This window comes from Nicrophorus vespilloides, unplaced genomic scaffold, assembly GCF_001412225.1.
Source record: "Nicrophorus vespilloides isolate i.1.1-1 unplaced genomic scaffold, Nicve_v1.0, whole genome shotgun sequence".
NCBI classification, from domain to species: Eukaryota; Metazoa; Arthropoda; class Insecta; order Coleoptera; family Silphidae; genus Nicrophorus; species Nicrophorus vespilloides.
This window is the reverse complement of record NW_017095897.1, coordinates 613-16,296: the sequence shown is the minus strand read 5'-3', so window position 1 is coordinate 16,296 and position 15,684 is coordinate 613. Positions and strand designations below refer to the sequence as shown.

Genomic DNA, 15,684 nt, shown 5'->3' with positions numbered 1-15,684 from the left:
TATGCGCAAGCGTGCATCAAATTGTAGCCACAGTTGAAGTGGAGGGAGAGTATGGACCGCCATGATTCAACACGCGTCAGTCGAGGTCGTGAAGAGAAGAAGGTAACTGGAGAGAGTAGATCAGAAAGACAGTCCTGAACGTGTGTTAACATTGGAAGTACAAGGATTGGTGTATTTCGCGCTCTATGTTGTGGACTGGTTAAGTGATCGTGCTGTGCTTAGCCCTCCAGGCCCTCTGACTTTAATTTCTCTGAGGAAAGACGAGGCAAGCAGGATTATGGCCCTGTACTATAATGTCCCGTCCACAAACTATATTTCGGTGTAAGTAGTCGTGGTGGTGTTTAGAATAGACATTTGATCTCTGCCCCCAAGCATGCAGCCATGTCTGTATCATCTGTGGGAACGACTCTTTATGGTAGAAGAGGGCGCAGATATGGCATGGAAAGAAAAGAGACTCTTGATATAGTGCATACATAGGTACCCACTTTCCCTTGTCCCTTGTATTTCATGTATCTTTAAAGGTCTTTCAGAACGCTATATGAATAACACACGTTCATCCTCTCCATACGGGATTGCGCCCACGCTTTAATAAAAATATGGGTCTTGTTACCAACGCATATTATCTTATCGTTTCCTGTTTGGTTTCAAGGAGGTGAGACGCGGGCAGCTTCGTTTCCTATTTTCGTGTTTTCTTTTCTTATTCTGTCGTTTTAGCAAACAGCACCGCATACCTCCTTTATTCTCAGCTTGCAATTGCTGAAAACGAAAATAATCTAGGTTCTGGCGCGCAAATTTCCAAACGCCCGACATTCAATGACATCATGCAAATACCCAACGGTCGCGAATTTCAACACAAACGTCCCATTAAAAAATGTTCCTTAGCCAAGGAAACAGACACGAATACGTATATCCATAAAAGAAACGTATAATCTTATTGGGTTATCTTTCAGAAGCGGTATTATTTACATTTAACCCATCTATACTTAAATACGCATCAGATCTGCAAATTCCAACTAGACTTTTTTTCAGTACTGTAATAATAAATGAGAAATATACTTATCTAATTATAGTTGATAATCTAATTTGAATAAATGTAAAATGCAGGACACTTTGAGTTCCAGGAACAAAAAGCAGCTATTTTCGTGAGAATTAGGTATTTTTAAGTTTAAGAATGATCAACGCGACGCGCTTATTTTTCTTGAGTTTGCTTTCTCGCTTGTGTTCTCAGTATTTATATCTTCGTCTCTCTTGGTATCGAGTGTTCATGTGTACGCAAGATGTTGCTCAATTCCTGTCATACAAATTAGGCTTAAATTTATGTAAATTATGCTTACACGGTGCCTTGTATAAAAGTCACCGGCATGTAAACACGTGGGAAATAGGAAATCCATTTCATATTCACCCTTTACCAAATTCTCGAATTCAGATACGTGCAAAATTTACAACAATATTTAGCATTTGCAAATTTCATACCTAAAGTTTTGTTTGTAAATAATATTGCTACTGCTGCTTATGATTTCTATATGAAAAAAGAATAATTATCGTGCTATACACTTTACATTGCGAACGAGACTTAGATTTAAATGTATTAAGATAAAATGATTTTAAATAATTACTGAAATACTTGTGAAAGCTAAAATACTAATGATAAGTATTATAACTAAATATCTACTTATTTAGGTAATACAATTGTTTAGATATCTTAAAGGTAATTTCGACCCTTATTTGATCATTCATTTAAAAAAAAAACATTTTTGTAATAATCGGATGCTTTGCCTGTATTTAATATTATATAAGGTTACTCTGTATTATAGGTACACGTGCGCTCTTTTTAATATTGAAATTAGAGTTATAGCGTATGTTATGTTCGTATTTGATGACCGAGAAAGGTTCAGGTGTGGACCCACATAGGTCCTGGTAGAGAAGAAGTTCATTACACCCTCGAAGAAATTATAATACAGTTAGAGTTGAACGTCTCTCTAGTTCTTCGCCCTCGATTTTCTTAGATGCAGGTGCAATTCGGGAACGAAATGTGCATCGAGAACGGCATATGTTCCGGCTGGCACGCCGCGCCGTAGGAAAAAGCGCGCCCTTTTTTCGAATGAAGAAGGACGTCTATTACGTAAGAAAACGTGGCATGTGTGCGGCGCGGGAATACTCGGGCCTCCTCCGATTATATAATTTATCAAGAGAACAGCTGATTCAAGGAGGAGAGTTGACATTTTGCCGCGCCACCCTGCTTTCCGCTTTCGGATAAGAATGGAAGAGTACATGTACACAACGAAGTTTTTATACATTATTTCCTTGGATAAATCGCAAGGAGGGAATTTCTTTTATCTGAGAAGGAATAAAGGAAAGGAAAAAGAAACTTCTCCTCGGGAGAGGCAGCTGCTGGTTTCGGGGCACGCGTCTGGCGGGACATCTTGAGGGGTGTTCCCCTTGGTAGGACGCACAATGGTGGAATAATTTCTTCACTTTTTTGGATTTTCTTTGACTTGGACCTTTTTCTTTCTCTCTCTTTTCGCTTGTATCTCCCAGTTACTTTTCCCTTTCTGCTATGTTTTTTGTTTTGCAGAGGAACTAGTCTGGGAGGGTTCGCTGTGGGAATCCACAAAGAGGGACACCCTTATAAGGTGGAGGGGGTTGGTTAACGAACAGCTGCGTTGATCTACAGCAGCAACCCTCGTGCAATAATAATATGAAAAGAAATATACGCGCGATGCCGCGACTATCATGCGACGCGTGAGACTTCTCGAAATAAATGAAATATAAAAACATACTCTGGAAATAAACTCTAAAATTGGCGGGAGATAATTCACCTCTTGCATATAAGGATAGGAAAAAGTCATCTATGTCCACAATATTGTATACGCCTCTGTTGTTTTTTTTTCTCTTTATTATTTTCATTCGCTCCCTTCGTTTGGGTGCGCTTAATGGGTACGATGGGGTGATACGGGTCGAAGGCAGGTGTGCCTCTCCGCTTTTCTACGGCCACAAGCAGATGGTACAATTTGATCGATATAATTTTATAGTCTTCTAACCAGGAAATACTAGGAAGTAACATACCTCCTCATTAAAGTGTATTTTGTAAGGAAGAAGAATGAAGATGTTCAAGAAACATAAATTCGTAATTTTAATCTCAATAATACTTTAATAAGCTGCCAAGTTTTCTTATATTTTTGAATACCAACAAGCGTTCGATTTATTTAAGCAAACAACTATGATTAGATAAAAATACCATATTGATATTACCGATACATTTCATATCATTACTCTATTACCCGAATATTTTACATATTAACTATTTTCAAACGCTGTACGGTAAGCGTATTTCAATTGCAATTTTCTGATATATAAAACTTTATAGAAACAGACTAACTAAATTAATTTCACAAGAGTCTGTCTCAACTGTAAGATGTTATATTATCATAAGAGGTTACTGTATTTTATACAATAGGAACGTGCTTAAATTTAATTGACTTTGAAAGCTAATATATTTGCCAATTTGCAAGACAACTTAAAAACTGTTACTAATTTAAAATGTTGAATAGATGCAAGTCTGCATAAAATTTACAAACTTATAATCGCTGGATATGTAAACAGTTTAGTACATATCAGGAGAGTTTATCACGAGATGAACTACAACGTAAATGTTGCCGATTATTATTAATTACACATGAATCTTCTTCAAATGGACTACGAAATCTCTGTAAAATTGGTTGACAATTATCATTTCATCATACGAATACATATAAATCAAGATACTTTATAATAAGATACATTATGAAAAAAAATACTTAAATGTAGAGGTTTTAGTGTTATTTTATAATATATACATGTTCAGAGAAATATCATGAGAACGAAGTTTTCTCCTGGCTCTCTCAAGTTTTCTTCTTTAGGAGCTGCTGTTGTTATTAGATTTGGGGGACTCTCAGTGGGAAAAAGAGTAAATAGGGTTTTCTACCCCTTGAGTAAATGCTTTAAGGCCGGACACTTTTCGCACCTATCTATCTATTGCTCATTCGCTCCCCCTTTCGCCTGTAATTTATTCGATTCCTTCCAGTTTACCTATGGGAATATTCTATTTTCTATTATGTAATCTCTGGGGGTAAGATCTTCGATACCTGTCCCATTAAATAAAGAGAAGTACATATTATGTTAATGTAATGTATGTCGTTGGTAAATAGGATGCGCTTAGTTCAAGGCTCGTGTTTGACCTCGTTAGATTCATACATCAACCCTGTACTAAGATTAAAAAGAAGGAAGGAAACGAAGATGAACATGATGTGCTATTCACATTTTAAAATGTATTAATTTACGAACATTTACATTTGTAATCTTATTATATCGAACATTCACATATTTTGAGCAAATTCCAGACAATCAAGCTTAAAATGGTTAGCATTAGGTTATTGCATTTTCTGAAGAACTACAGAATATGCAGTATACTGACATTATATATTGTACAGAAATATACATTATAAGTATTGCAACATTAAATTACAAAATTTAAAAAGAAACTTAATATAATAACAAAAATAAAATGCAAACTGTTACAAAGGGTGATACAAGTGTTTATCTTGTAAATATTAATGGAATTAATTAAAAAGGAAGTAGAAACCTGTTTATATTAATCATAGTTACCTTCTAATAATGGTATAAAGGAAACGAAAAGAGAAATGTGGCGCGAAATAATCGTTTCTTAGTTATTTTATTGTCAAGATCAACTATGTTTACGATCTTGATGAGAACCACAATAGATCGCGAGACAAAGGGACGCAGGAATTATGGTTGAAAAGTGGATATAATGGTCGCAAAGGATAGTCCCTTCCTTTTCCTGCTACTAAAAGACGCCTTCTCACCCCTTTCTTCGTTCTGGCTACTGCTACTTACATTGCACGCACTTCCGCCGTCTTGGAAAGGAAACGATAGCATTTCATTATCTGCCCGATACGCTTTTTTAATCTTTCGTGAAATAACGAAAGCATTATTAATGTATTTTTATTAAAAATCGAAACATTAAAATAAATTATTTGATGGAAAATAAGGGAGTATGTAGATGGGATAATTATAAATAACAAAATGCTTCATCGCATTGTAATAGGAGGTGAACTGTGTATACGTTTTGTTAAGTCTAGGGGGTGAAACATTTTCCCACCAAGTCCCCCCTCGATAAACCCAAAGAAAAGTTCCCATGGTTCCAGTCCAAGAATTTTAATCGCTATTAGCACGTTCGTCTTTATTTTATCTCATGCATTATAAATTAATTATTTTTATTAAAATAAAAAATTTACTGAATATTAGCAATATAATTCAAAGTTTCTTAGTATAAAAAAAATCTTTTTTTTTTTACAGAAAACATAATGATTCGGATGATAGCGCAAACGACGAGTCAGACGATTCGGGTTTGAATGAGGAAGGCCAGAATGCGAGGAATAAGAAGTTGATCAACAAAGGTAGATGGAGCAAGGACGAAGACAATAAGCTGAAACAGCTCGTCGACGACTACAGCGAGCGTTGGGATTACATCGCGGAAAAGTTTCCGGACCGTTCGGATGTACAGTGCCAGCAGCGATGGGCCAAAGTTGTCAATCCGGAACTGGTCAAAGGACCTTGGACCAAAGAAGTAAGTGAGCGGATAGTAATAAGATCTACAAACGATGCCGAAGAGAGAATCAGGACTGATCATGAATCTTGCCTGAATGACCTCCGATCACCTCCGTTGCGTAACCGAAGTCCTGCCGTTCGGTTCCAAAGATTTTCACTTTCCAATTTCATCAAGAATGTCTCCAATAACCGTATAACTGTATACAAAACGGAACTTCTCTATGATGACATTCGTTCTGTATGTCATTACTAAGAACTACATAAGTTTAAATATGCGCTTCCATTAGTTTAATACGCATTGCTGTTCAATCAACGTTGATATTTTTAAATTAAGAAATAGTAAACACATCCTAAACATTGTTATTTAATGTAAACATTTCAATTTCAATTCTTTTTAATAAATTATAAAGCTCTTTCTTTGAAATAGTTATAAATAATTATATTTAAATTTATTTTATTTGTGTATATATTATGCAATATATTTTGCATTAGAATTATGTCTGATAATAGTATATTTTTCATATAAAATATACGATTACGTTATAATTATTATAGTTTCTGTAAACTAATATATAAATTGTAAACTCGTATGTGCATAAGGAATATATTTAACGTCAATGGAAGTCATAATAATAAAGTGATCTTATATTATGCAGTACGGATGAAAGAAGTGTCCGCATTGAATGGACACTATTTTATTATCTGCCATGATGTTTACGAGATCGAGGTGTAGAAAACCCTGGTTCTTTGATCCATTGGTTGCTTGCCCGTCGCTGGCCGTTGTGAGAACAGATAAAAGTTAGCGCGTTCGGATTGAAATATGACGAGGTAGAAACCGGTCGGTGTAGTGAACTCTCCTCATGGGCTTCCCTCGCTCGACAGAAACATAATAATGGTGATGATGATGACAAAGGCCGTCGAAACGAGAATAACTAGGCAGAGCATTATTTTAATGCCGATGCGAAAAATAATGGTTTCATTTTCTGCGAACTTTTTACTTCCGGAACGGTACCATATGTGATGCGTCTCACTACAAGGTTCGGAAGTGACATATGTTTAAACCACCATAAGGCACGATATACACTCACACACACGTGTGCACTTCGATCCTCAAGTTTTGCTGTATTTGTGACTGACGTTCGTGAGGATCTTTGGACACGCCGACGTGCATTTCGTGAGAATGAAATTTACGCGCCATTTCTCGCCAATTGCTCAAAAGTTACACTTGAAAATTGTAAAATTATATAAATATTATATAGTCCTCTTCATGCCAACAAATATTTATTTACGTTGTTTTCTTTTGATAACTGAGGAGAGATAACTTTTTGTCATTTTATTGCTGCTATTTTGGTACGAGCTTTATGTTAGTTATTTCATTGCAACATGTTCAAATAGCTATAACAAATAAAGCGGGGGAAAAAAAAACATAATATACCGGGTGTGGCATTATTCGATCTTATGGAAAACTGCAAACTATTTCCGAATATTTCTCTCAATTTAAATATTTTATTACAATATCCAAAATTACTATTTCGTTTAATTATTTAAAAAAATAGTCTCAACAATATCTAATATTATTTATCATTTAAGAACTTATTTCTTACGCAATACGAGGTTTACACTAATTTATTCATTATGTATTAATATTTTCTGTCTATTTGCGCTAACGTTTAACAGGCTGTATTTAAATAGTTCGCAAGAACCTGATTTACGGATTCCGGGACCTTGGTTTTATATATTTGTTTCTACAATTATGTTCATTTGCCCTGGTCAAAGTAAACTTTGTTTTATTTCTTATTTTGTGCTCTCGTTTTCTGCAGGAGGATGAGAAAGTAATAGAGCTGGTGAAGAAATACGGCCCGAAGAAATGGACGTTAATCGCTAGACACCTGAAGGGGCGAATAGGAAAACAGTGTCGGGAGAGGTGGCATAACCATCTGAATCCGAATATTAAGAAGTCTGCTTGGACAGAGCAAGAAGATGACGTTATATACAGAGCACACAAAGAATGGGGTAACCAGTGGGCGAAGATAGCGAAACTGTTGCCGGGTAGGACAGACAATGCCATTAAGAATCATTGGAATTCAACGATGCGTCGAAAATACGAGTCCGAGCAGCGCGATGGGGAAGGTAAACGAGGACGAGGCAGGAAGAGTGCCGCTGCGCGGCAAAGTTACCATCAGTCCACCAGGCATATGGAGGTGCCAATGGAAAACCAGTGTCTGAAGGAGACGTTGCCCGCCTACTCAGAAGATTTTGCAGAGTTCTATGACCAGGCCAGCAGCCAATCTTCGAATATGACCGCGGCCACGCCAAGCCCTTCGCCGTTGACGCCCACCCAAATGTTCGCCTACGACAAGCTATCTCCGCAGGAGTCTAACGGTAACGAAATATCACCATTCCGTTATGACAATCTGGAGATGAACCAGATTGATAGTATCCCCGATTTCTATGCATCACCAGGAGTCAGCCCTCTGAAGGGTGCCGACATAAATCGGCATTTTATCAAAACCAGAATCGTACCTGCCGAATTTACTAAACAAAATGCTCTAGTACCTGTCTCGACTGCAGTGCAAATGCAACGAGCACCAACACCGTCAATTTTGCGCCGCTCGAGATCCCGCAAACGCTTGGACAGCGATAGCGGTATAAATGAGTCCACCTTCTCCAACATCCTGGACACGCCGATTGTCGATGAACAGTTGTCCTCACTCGATACACCCATGAGGGCAAGTGGATCAACTCCCAATAAAGAACTGCCCTTCAGTCCATCGCAGTTCCTCAACAGTCCCAACATCTCCTTCGACGTTACGTTGGCATCTACACCAGTCAAGAACAAATCTCTTCAAGCCTCAACGCCTATTAAGAACAGAATTCGACCGGTAAGAAACTGAGAATATTATAAGAAGAAGAAAGTATATTAATATTTTCCATTTATAGAATAACGATTACAGTCCCCTTACGACGCCCAACGGAATACCTCTTATCAGATCCTCAACATCTGAGGCGACAACTCCCAGCAAGAACCGTCTGCTTATTAGCGATACCCCTCGTACACCTACGCCTTTCAAAAAGGCATTTGCTGAGCTTGTCAAGAAATCGGGTCCGATACGAGAACTCCCTGATACACCTACCAGGCTTGATGATATCACAGATATTATGCGTAAAGATCAAGACAATTTTGAAACAGATCCTTTGCTAATGCCGGTAAATATACATTTTATTTTATGTAATGCACACAGTTAATCTATATATTTCCTATGTAGAACGATAGTGGTTATATGACGGGAAAACGGAAGCCACAGATTGCTGCGGACAAAGAGAATATTTTACCTTATAAAAAAGTGAGAAAAGCTTTAGCTTGGACGAGTACTTCGCCGATGCTCTCAGCAGTCGAGACGCCGGTAATTACATAATATTTTATTCATATATTGAACTATATATAATGTAAATGTTATGTTTATAGAGTAAGTCGCTGGGCGAAGATTCTGCACTATTCTCGACGCCGAATTCAATAACCAAAGATTTATTGGGAGTGGGCTTAATGGACTCCGCCCAATCTTCATCCAAGGTACAAGGCTGGTTTCATTTTGACGATCATTTCTTTCCATACCATTAAAACAAAACAACAAGACAAAAAGCGAATTTCCAAAGAACGAACAGTACACTATGCCGAAATTGATCAGCAGATATAATAACATTAACATCTCTAATCACCAGCAGGGACAAAACATATCCACTCTCCCTTTTATAATCTAAAAAATACGTACTTATTGCATGTAAATATCCTAAAATTTCCAGCCACGACCACTATTAATTGGTTAAATTATTTTTTTGTATATAATTGTCTAACAATTCTAACTTATTAACTTATTGTTTTTTTTTTTGCATGCACTAATTATAATTTTATTTAATTGGTTTAAGTTATTTTTCTTTTCTTTTTATTGTAATTTTTGTCTAGTCTAGTTCTCTGGTGACCAATTCAAACAAAAAAGATCCAAAAATCCTATAGATGATACATCATATATTATTACACGTACACAACGCTATACACAAAGCACACACACTTTATTATCATTATTTTATTCTAGTAATCTTAGATTATATCTTGCATGTTTTTTATACTTTGTTAATTGTGTTGTTAAAGTTGATTGATGGTACAAATGCAGTCGTCGCATTGAAAAAAGAACACGTAATGTGAGTGAGAAAATGAGAGACGTAAGAGTATCGAGTGTGCGTCTTTTTACCAAAAATTAGTTTATAATTTTGTTATTTTTTATATATATATTTTAACGACATTGCACACAGGAAGTAGTCTTTACACATTCTATTTTTCTTCTAATTATTTTATATTTATATTTGCCACGGTATACGTTGAATAACTAGTTGCTCGTTGAATTGAGTTCCGTGCAGTTCCGTGACTTCTCGGTGTGCATCAGTCACCCTATTTGTTTTTAATTGTCTTGGAGGAGGAGGGGTGTGGTCTTTGTGTGTGTTTTGGGTGGTATTATTGTAGCTTCTTCCTTATGTCTCCCGGCAGTTCGTGCCCACAACCAGCGCAACCATCACCAATTCCCGAGCCACCAATGGTCGACGCAGTGCTGCCGTCAAACGCATTACATTCACGGAGACAAATTCTAGACCTAAACCTAAGGTGAGCAGGCTATGGATAGAAACAGAACAAAAAATAACAATGCGAAACAAAAGACACACACACACATGTATCGATTAATAGTTTCAATCATGCCGATTTTAAAAGGAAATATACCAGAATGAGTGAATGCGAAATTGTGCGAGAATAAAGGATCGACTAACAAATAATTAATCAAATTTAACTTTGCTGTTTTTTGGTTTCGGTTTTGTTTTTATTTTTTTTTCATTTTATAAGTTTCATATTCAAACCATGTTTTCTGTTGTTATTTTACACCTGCTTCTAATAATAATTGTTTTGAGAATAACGATCGATTTATTGTTTCAGTTGGGTGTAAGGTGGATGATGGTAGCATGTGGTCAGACCAAAGACCAACTGGAGCTAACGGAGAAAGCCAAACAGTTCTTAAACAGTAGAACATCGGGCGGCCTGAAGCCGCGCTCTCTGAATTTCTGAATTTTCCATCCATCCGTCCGTCTCTACTTTTCCCACACCTTTTAATTGTGTATATAATATTTATGTATGAATATAGTCGAACGTATATATGAACGTTTCTCTTTTTAAGAGAACAAACTAAGCCTAAATCGACAGAACAGGTGAAAGTAAAAAAGAAATATCACATTTTTTTATATTTTTTAGTAAAAAGTTTGATATTATGCAAACTCATTTTTACTCTGTGTGTATCGATAACAATATGATTGTATTTATTTTATATGTAAAAAGGACTTTTATGTTTTGTGAGTACCCCTCCTCCCAAAGGTTACACAATAATATTGTGTACTAATGTACAAATGAGAAAAAAAAAAGTTAAACTCCAATGGGATGCATTCTCCCAATATGTACAAAACAAATAAATATATATATTTATATGGATCCCCGTCTAGTTTTATAACTGAAAACAACTTAATCTATATTTATTAAATATGTAAGAAAAAATGCGATACACTCTGTATCTTGTTCAATATTTCTCATATAGTTCACATTAATTCATTTAGCCTTAATATTATTACCAACTTTATAGATTATATTTATTCATAGTCTAATAATTTATGTTCTTTTCTATACTAGTCCCGAGAATATTCGAGGTAAAGATGACTGACAAACGATTTGTTGGTTTCACATCAATATATTATTTAATAATGTTACAAAACATGAGTTGTAACCATTTTTTGTTTATTTTTTTTTGTATAAGTAAGATGTTCTATAAACATTTTGATAAATATAAGATGGAAAAACAATCGCAAACAAAATTGTAGATGAAAATAAAATTTTATACATTGTTCTGTAAAATACTTGTTTTCATTTAGAAACATTCCTACACACCCAGTTTGTCTCTTTCTATAAATTCTAAGATTTTTAACAAGAATATCGTTGAACAATTTAGTTGGGAGCGGTATTTTTTTTTGTATGTAGTGGTTAAAAATTTCGCACCGCATATAAATATATAAAACGAGGAAATGATCAACATTGATTAATCGTTATTACCAACGAGATACTTTGATTGCTATTTGACATTTTTTTAAGCAGCTTAAGGAAAATACAACAATTGAGACTATTAAATATCATTCCAATTAAGTTCATAACATCACAGTCTTGAAAATCTTATCCTTGAAGCTCTGATCATTGTGTGAAAGTAGGGTGATCCTCAATATACGCTTGGATGTAATTTGTACATAATACAAAGTACATCCGAGCACATATTGTACGGTCACAAGTCCCACTGGTGGCTGATGGTCACAAGACCGTAAATGAGAGGAGTGGGATATATACAATTTTTAAGGTTAAGAAAATAAAATACTAAAAATGTATTATTCACAACAGATGCTTATCTTTGGTAATAATTATATTAGTCATGAAATGATATAATTCAGTCGCTTTCAGATATTTGTCTTGGTATATTGTTACTTAATATAATGCGCGAAAATTGACGAAAATTTAACGGCTGACGGTATACCTTCCATAATTGTATCATGAACCTTATATACTTGCATTACGTCATTATTGATTATTACAATTGTAATCAATAGATATAAAATTAACTTATCGTCAATGTTATATTTTCAGTATGGTTTAAGCTTCATATAAATAAGTGATACGCTTGGAATTATTATTCAACAGAAACAGAGTTGTATTTAATCAGTCCAGTTCAGTGGTAATAAATTTAGCAAGTGTATAAAAAACAATATGGCAGAACAAAAAGCATTTGATAATTTCATATCAAAAATGGATGGGGATTGCAAGTTTCAATTCAATCAATTGGAAGATGCTATAACAGTTTGTAACCTAATTGTAAATATTTCACATTGCAAATTAAGCTATTTAACTGTAAAGCTTTATAAATTTCCAGAATACTGACTTACTCTTGTGCATATTAAATCAATCGGATGAGTATGGAATTGATCTTAGAAAAGGCACTCTATTAGATTCCACTGTGGGTTATAAGTATTATAACAGTGTTTTATGGGATGTCAGTGACAAATCACTAATAGAGCCATTAATTGATATTTGTGATAAAAATTTAAAATGCCCTGAAGTAGTAAATGCTATCACTAACAACATATCAAGCATATTTATATTTAGATTTGATCCATCTGTTGTATTAAAATCTGTTATCAAAGATAGCAAACAACAAATACTTGATGATGCTGCAGATCATATTATACCTGCAGTTTTGGATTGGAATAATTTCAAAGCAACAGCTTTTGGCACAAATATTTATGATAATTTTGATGATGCAGTTGAGAAGGCTGTCTCTGAGGTTTGATTTAATCATATCCAGTAACAACATTCATCAGTTTGTCTTTACAGGAGATTCCTCTTCTTGTGTATTTACACAATAGTGAAGATATTTTTAGTAAAATGTTTTGTAACCTCATGGTAAAACATAATGTTAGTAGTGTGTTCGCTAATTTCTCAATATATTCTTTCGATATCGACGACAAAATTGAGGAGAGTCACTTTGTCTTAAGAAAGCACAAAGCACTTTTAAAAGTGCGAAGTCATTATGAACGCAAAAACAGCGGCTTATTTGTTTACCATACTATCAATGCCCAATTGAAGCTGCATACGATCTTTGATACGACGATTAAAGACGATGGAATGTTTATTTTTGAACTTAATAAAATTTGTACTACTGTTCAGGAAGATTATCAAACATTACACAGTTGAGTATTTAATAAATCAATTAACTTGCACCATTAGTAATACTATTTGTTAAAAGAACGTCTGGAAATGCAGGGCGTTGAGGAGTTTATTTCAAATTATGAACATAAATTTGGAGAATATCATCCTGAGTTCTTGGTCAAGCATCTTGGAAAGTAATAAATGATTGTGTATCCACTGAACCCGAATATTTGGTAAGATTTTATCTAGCAGTATATGTTTAACTATTTATTGAAACAATTGTAGCAAAAATGTTTGGTATTATATTTACATAGCGCAAACTCTGTGTTCAGCGACTCATTTACAGCGCTATTAAGCAACGTCGATTTGCTTCATCACCTAAAGTACTTTTCTTTTGTTGCTTGGGATATTGATGACCCTTCAAGACACAAGTCCCAAATACATCTACTTGTGAAATACTTCAACCTGAATATTTTGAAGGAAAGCATTGAACAAAAAAGATCTGGCCTCTTTTTCTTTTTGCCAATCAAAGGTGAACCAAACCTTTTCTCATTTTTTTCTGATAAATTGGAATATGAACATTTGAAGATCAATATCTTAGCGATTGAAGACGCTTTAACCGCATCCCATGGGATCACAGATTTTATTGAGCTGCGTGCGAATGAGACCACGAAAATAGCTCCGTGCTGCCCATGTTTGAAAGTTTCTTTGAACGAATTAATTAAAGACATGTATTTAAATTGTCAGGATACGGTTGAGGTAAGTTTAATTACCCTTTTTTCTTCATATTTCTTCACTAAATAATGCGAATTATCAAACAGGGCTGACCATAGGATTGACAAATGTCTCTAAAAAAAAATTGGGATTACTTTTTACCCCAAAATAAGTTAGTCCAGCCCTGTTATTGAAACAGTCACAACAAAGCATACTTTTCTTTTAATATAAAGTAATTAATATTACTCATTTGAAATTTTATTACAGAGAAAGATGCTTCTGATGTATTTCTACAAAGAGGATGCTCCAGTTACAAAACATTTTGATAAGTTGCTAAGTGAAAAGCCTGAATTGGTATCGATGATAAATGAAAAATTCCACTTTTTAGCATGGGATGTATCCAGAACAGATTTAGTTAATATTCTGGAGATATCAATCGAAAGAAATTTTAAAGACAGAAATATGATAAAGCTATTGAGGGAGGGTGTGCCGGGACTGTTCGTTTTTATGCCGATTGCCGAATGTCTAACGATGTTTAGGTTCATACCGTACGATGCGTCTTCTAGTACAATTGTCAATACACTGGAGGAATGTTCAGAATATTACATGACCGAACTTGAAATCGCACTGCATCTACAGAACAATTTCACAAACAATAAAGATGAAACAAAACCAGAAGTTGTCCATCAGATCATGTACGAACAAATGGGAAACAGAGACTACGATTGTTTCGAATTGGATCGGGAGGATCACGAGCATTATTTGTTCCGAAAAGTGGCTTACGCTTACTTCGGTCCTCCCAAGGACGAAACAAACATGTACGATGAAACCCAAACAAGCACCGTAAATGATATGATCAAGGTGATTAAGAAACAGTGTCTTAAGTACACAAATAACCCTAAACTGGTCGTATTCGCTTGTATCTACAATATAACCACACCACTACCAAGAGAGAAATTGGAAAAGTGCAAGAAGGATGAGGATTATAATCCGTTCACGGATTTTAATGCAAAACCGATATTTGTAGTACCCAAGTGCGCTGATGTCGACAATGCGTGCCGTACTTTCATTGACACCGACTTAAGGGTATATATCAACTGGGAGTCATATTTAGAAGAAAACAAACTCGGTAAATGTCTGTGCGTTACTCCAAAAGACGGACGTTATCAAGGAGACTGCTGGAACCGGGTAATACTGGAGTATAATCCGTCGCCGGCTTGCGGTCTTGGTATTCAAGTTTTGAATACCATCGATATTGCAGCTATGGCGGTTGGTGTAGCTGCTGGCGTGGGAGGCCTAGTTGCATTGATTCCGGCCGTAGTTGTTGCAGCACCCATACTCGTGCCAATATCCATTGTTTCTGGTACTGCAGTTTCTGTCTACACATTGTTTCGCAGTGGACACAGTTTATATGACAGACTTACCCATAAGCAGGTAAAATTATTATTTGATACTAATGACACAGAAAAACTTATTTGCTTTTAGACGATGAGTGTGATGGATGGTGAAGCACGCGGAGCTTACTTAAACATAGCGGCAGGGGCATTAGGCTTCGCAGGGTCAGGTGCACGGTTCGCGCTTACCAGTTT

At 35.5% G+C, this 15,684-nt stretch overlaps 2 protein-coding genes across 3 annotated transcripts in view; both read left to right on the top strand.

Moving 5' to 3' along the window:
• The first annotated feature begins 58 nt into the window (after window positions 1-58).
• LOC108567911 (myb-related protein B) lies at window positions 59-11,442 on the top strand. 2 transcript variants are annotated; one of them, XM_017928703.1, is made up of 8 exons: window positions 110-321; window positions 5,356-5,626; window positions 7,428-8,489; window positions 8,548-8,814; window positions 8,874-9,011; window positions 9,074-9,178; window positions 10,148-10,261; window positions 10,586-11,441. In XM_017928703.1, exons 1-8 carry the CDS (start codon window positions 278-280, stop codon window positions 10,712-10,714), a joined length of 2,130 nt encoding a protein of 709 aa, XP_017784192.1. In that variant the 5' UTR covers window positions 110-277; the 3' UTR covers window positions 10,715-11,441. The 2 variants fall into 2 exon arrangements, with proteins under 2 accessions (XP_017784184.1, XP_017784192.1); XM_017928695.1 differs by lacking the exon at window positions 10,148-10,261 and having other exon boundaries at window positions 59-321; window positions 10,586-11,442.
• An 849-nt stretch (window positions 11,443-12,291) lies between these two features.
• LOC108567883 overlaps window positions 12,292-15,684 on the top strand; it is a gene marked incomplete at its 3' end in the record, with an annotated part of 4,001 nt that continues 608 nt past the window's right edge. The window contains exons 1-7 of the mRNA XM_017928603.1: window positions 12,292-12,547; window positions 12,606-13,016; window positions 13,067-13,421; window positions 13,479-13,614; window positions 13,667-14,140; window positions 14,363-15,529; window positions 15,581-15,673. Of these exons, the coding sequence (XP_017784092.1) occupies window positions 14,111-14,140; window positions 14,363-15,529; window positions 15,581-15,673 (1,290 nt within the window). The remainder of the gene's footprint in view (window positions 12,548-12,605; window positions 13,017-13,066; window positions 13,422-13,478; window positions 13,615-13,666; window positions 14,141-14,362; window positions 15,530-15,580; window positions 15,674-15,684) is intronic.

What these genes read in the sequence shown, in the direction of transcription:
- LOC108567911 (XM_017928703.1), top strand. Translation starts at nt 278, where the DNA reads ATGGCCCTGTACTATAATGTCCCGTCCACAAACTATATTTCGGT. An exon ending in AAGGACCTTGGACCAAAGAA is followed by an intron (nt 5,627 to 7,427) that starts GTAAGTGAGCGG and finishes CGTTTTCTGCAG; the next exon opens with GAGGATGAGAAAGTAATAGA. An exon ending in ATTCTAGACCTAAACCTAAG is followed by an intron (nt 10,262 to 10,585) that starts GTGAGCAGGCTA and finishes TTATTGTTTCAG; the next exon opens with TTGGGTGTAAGGTGGATGAT.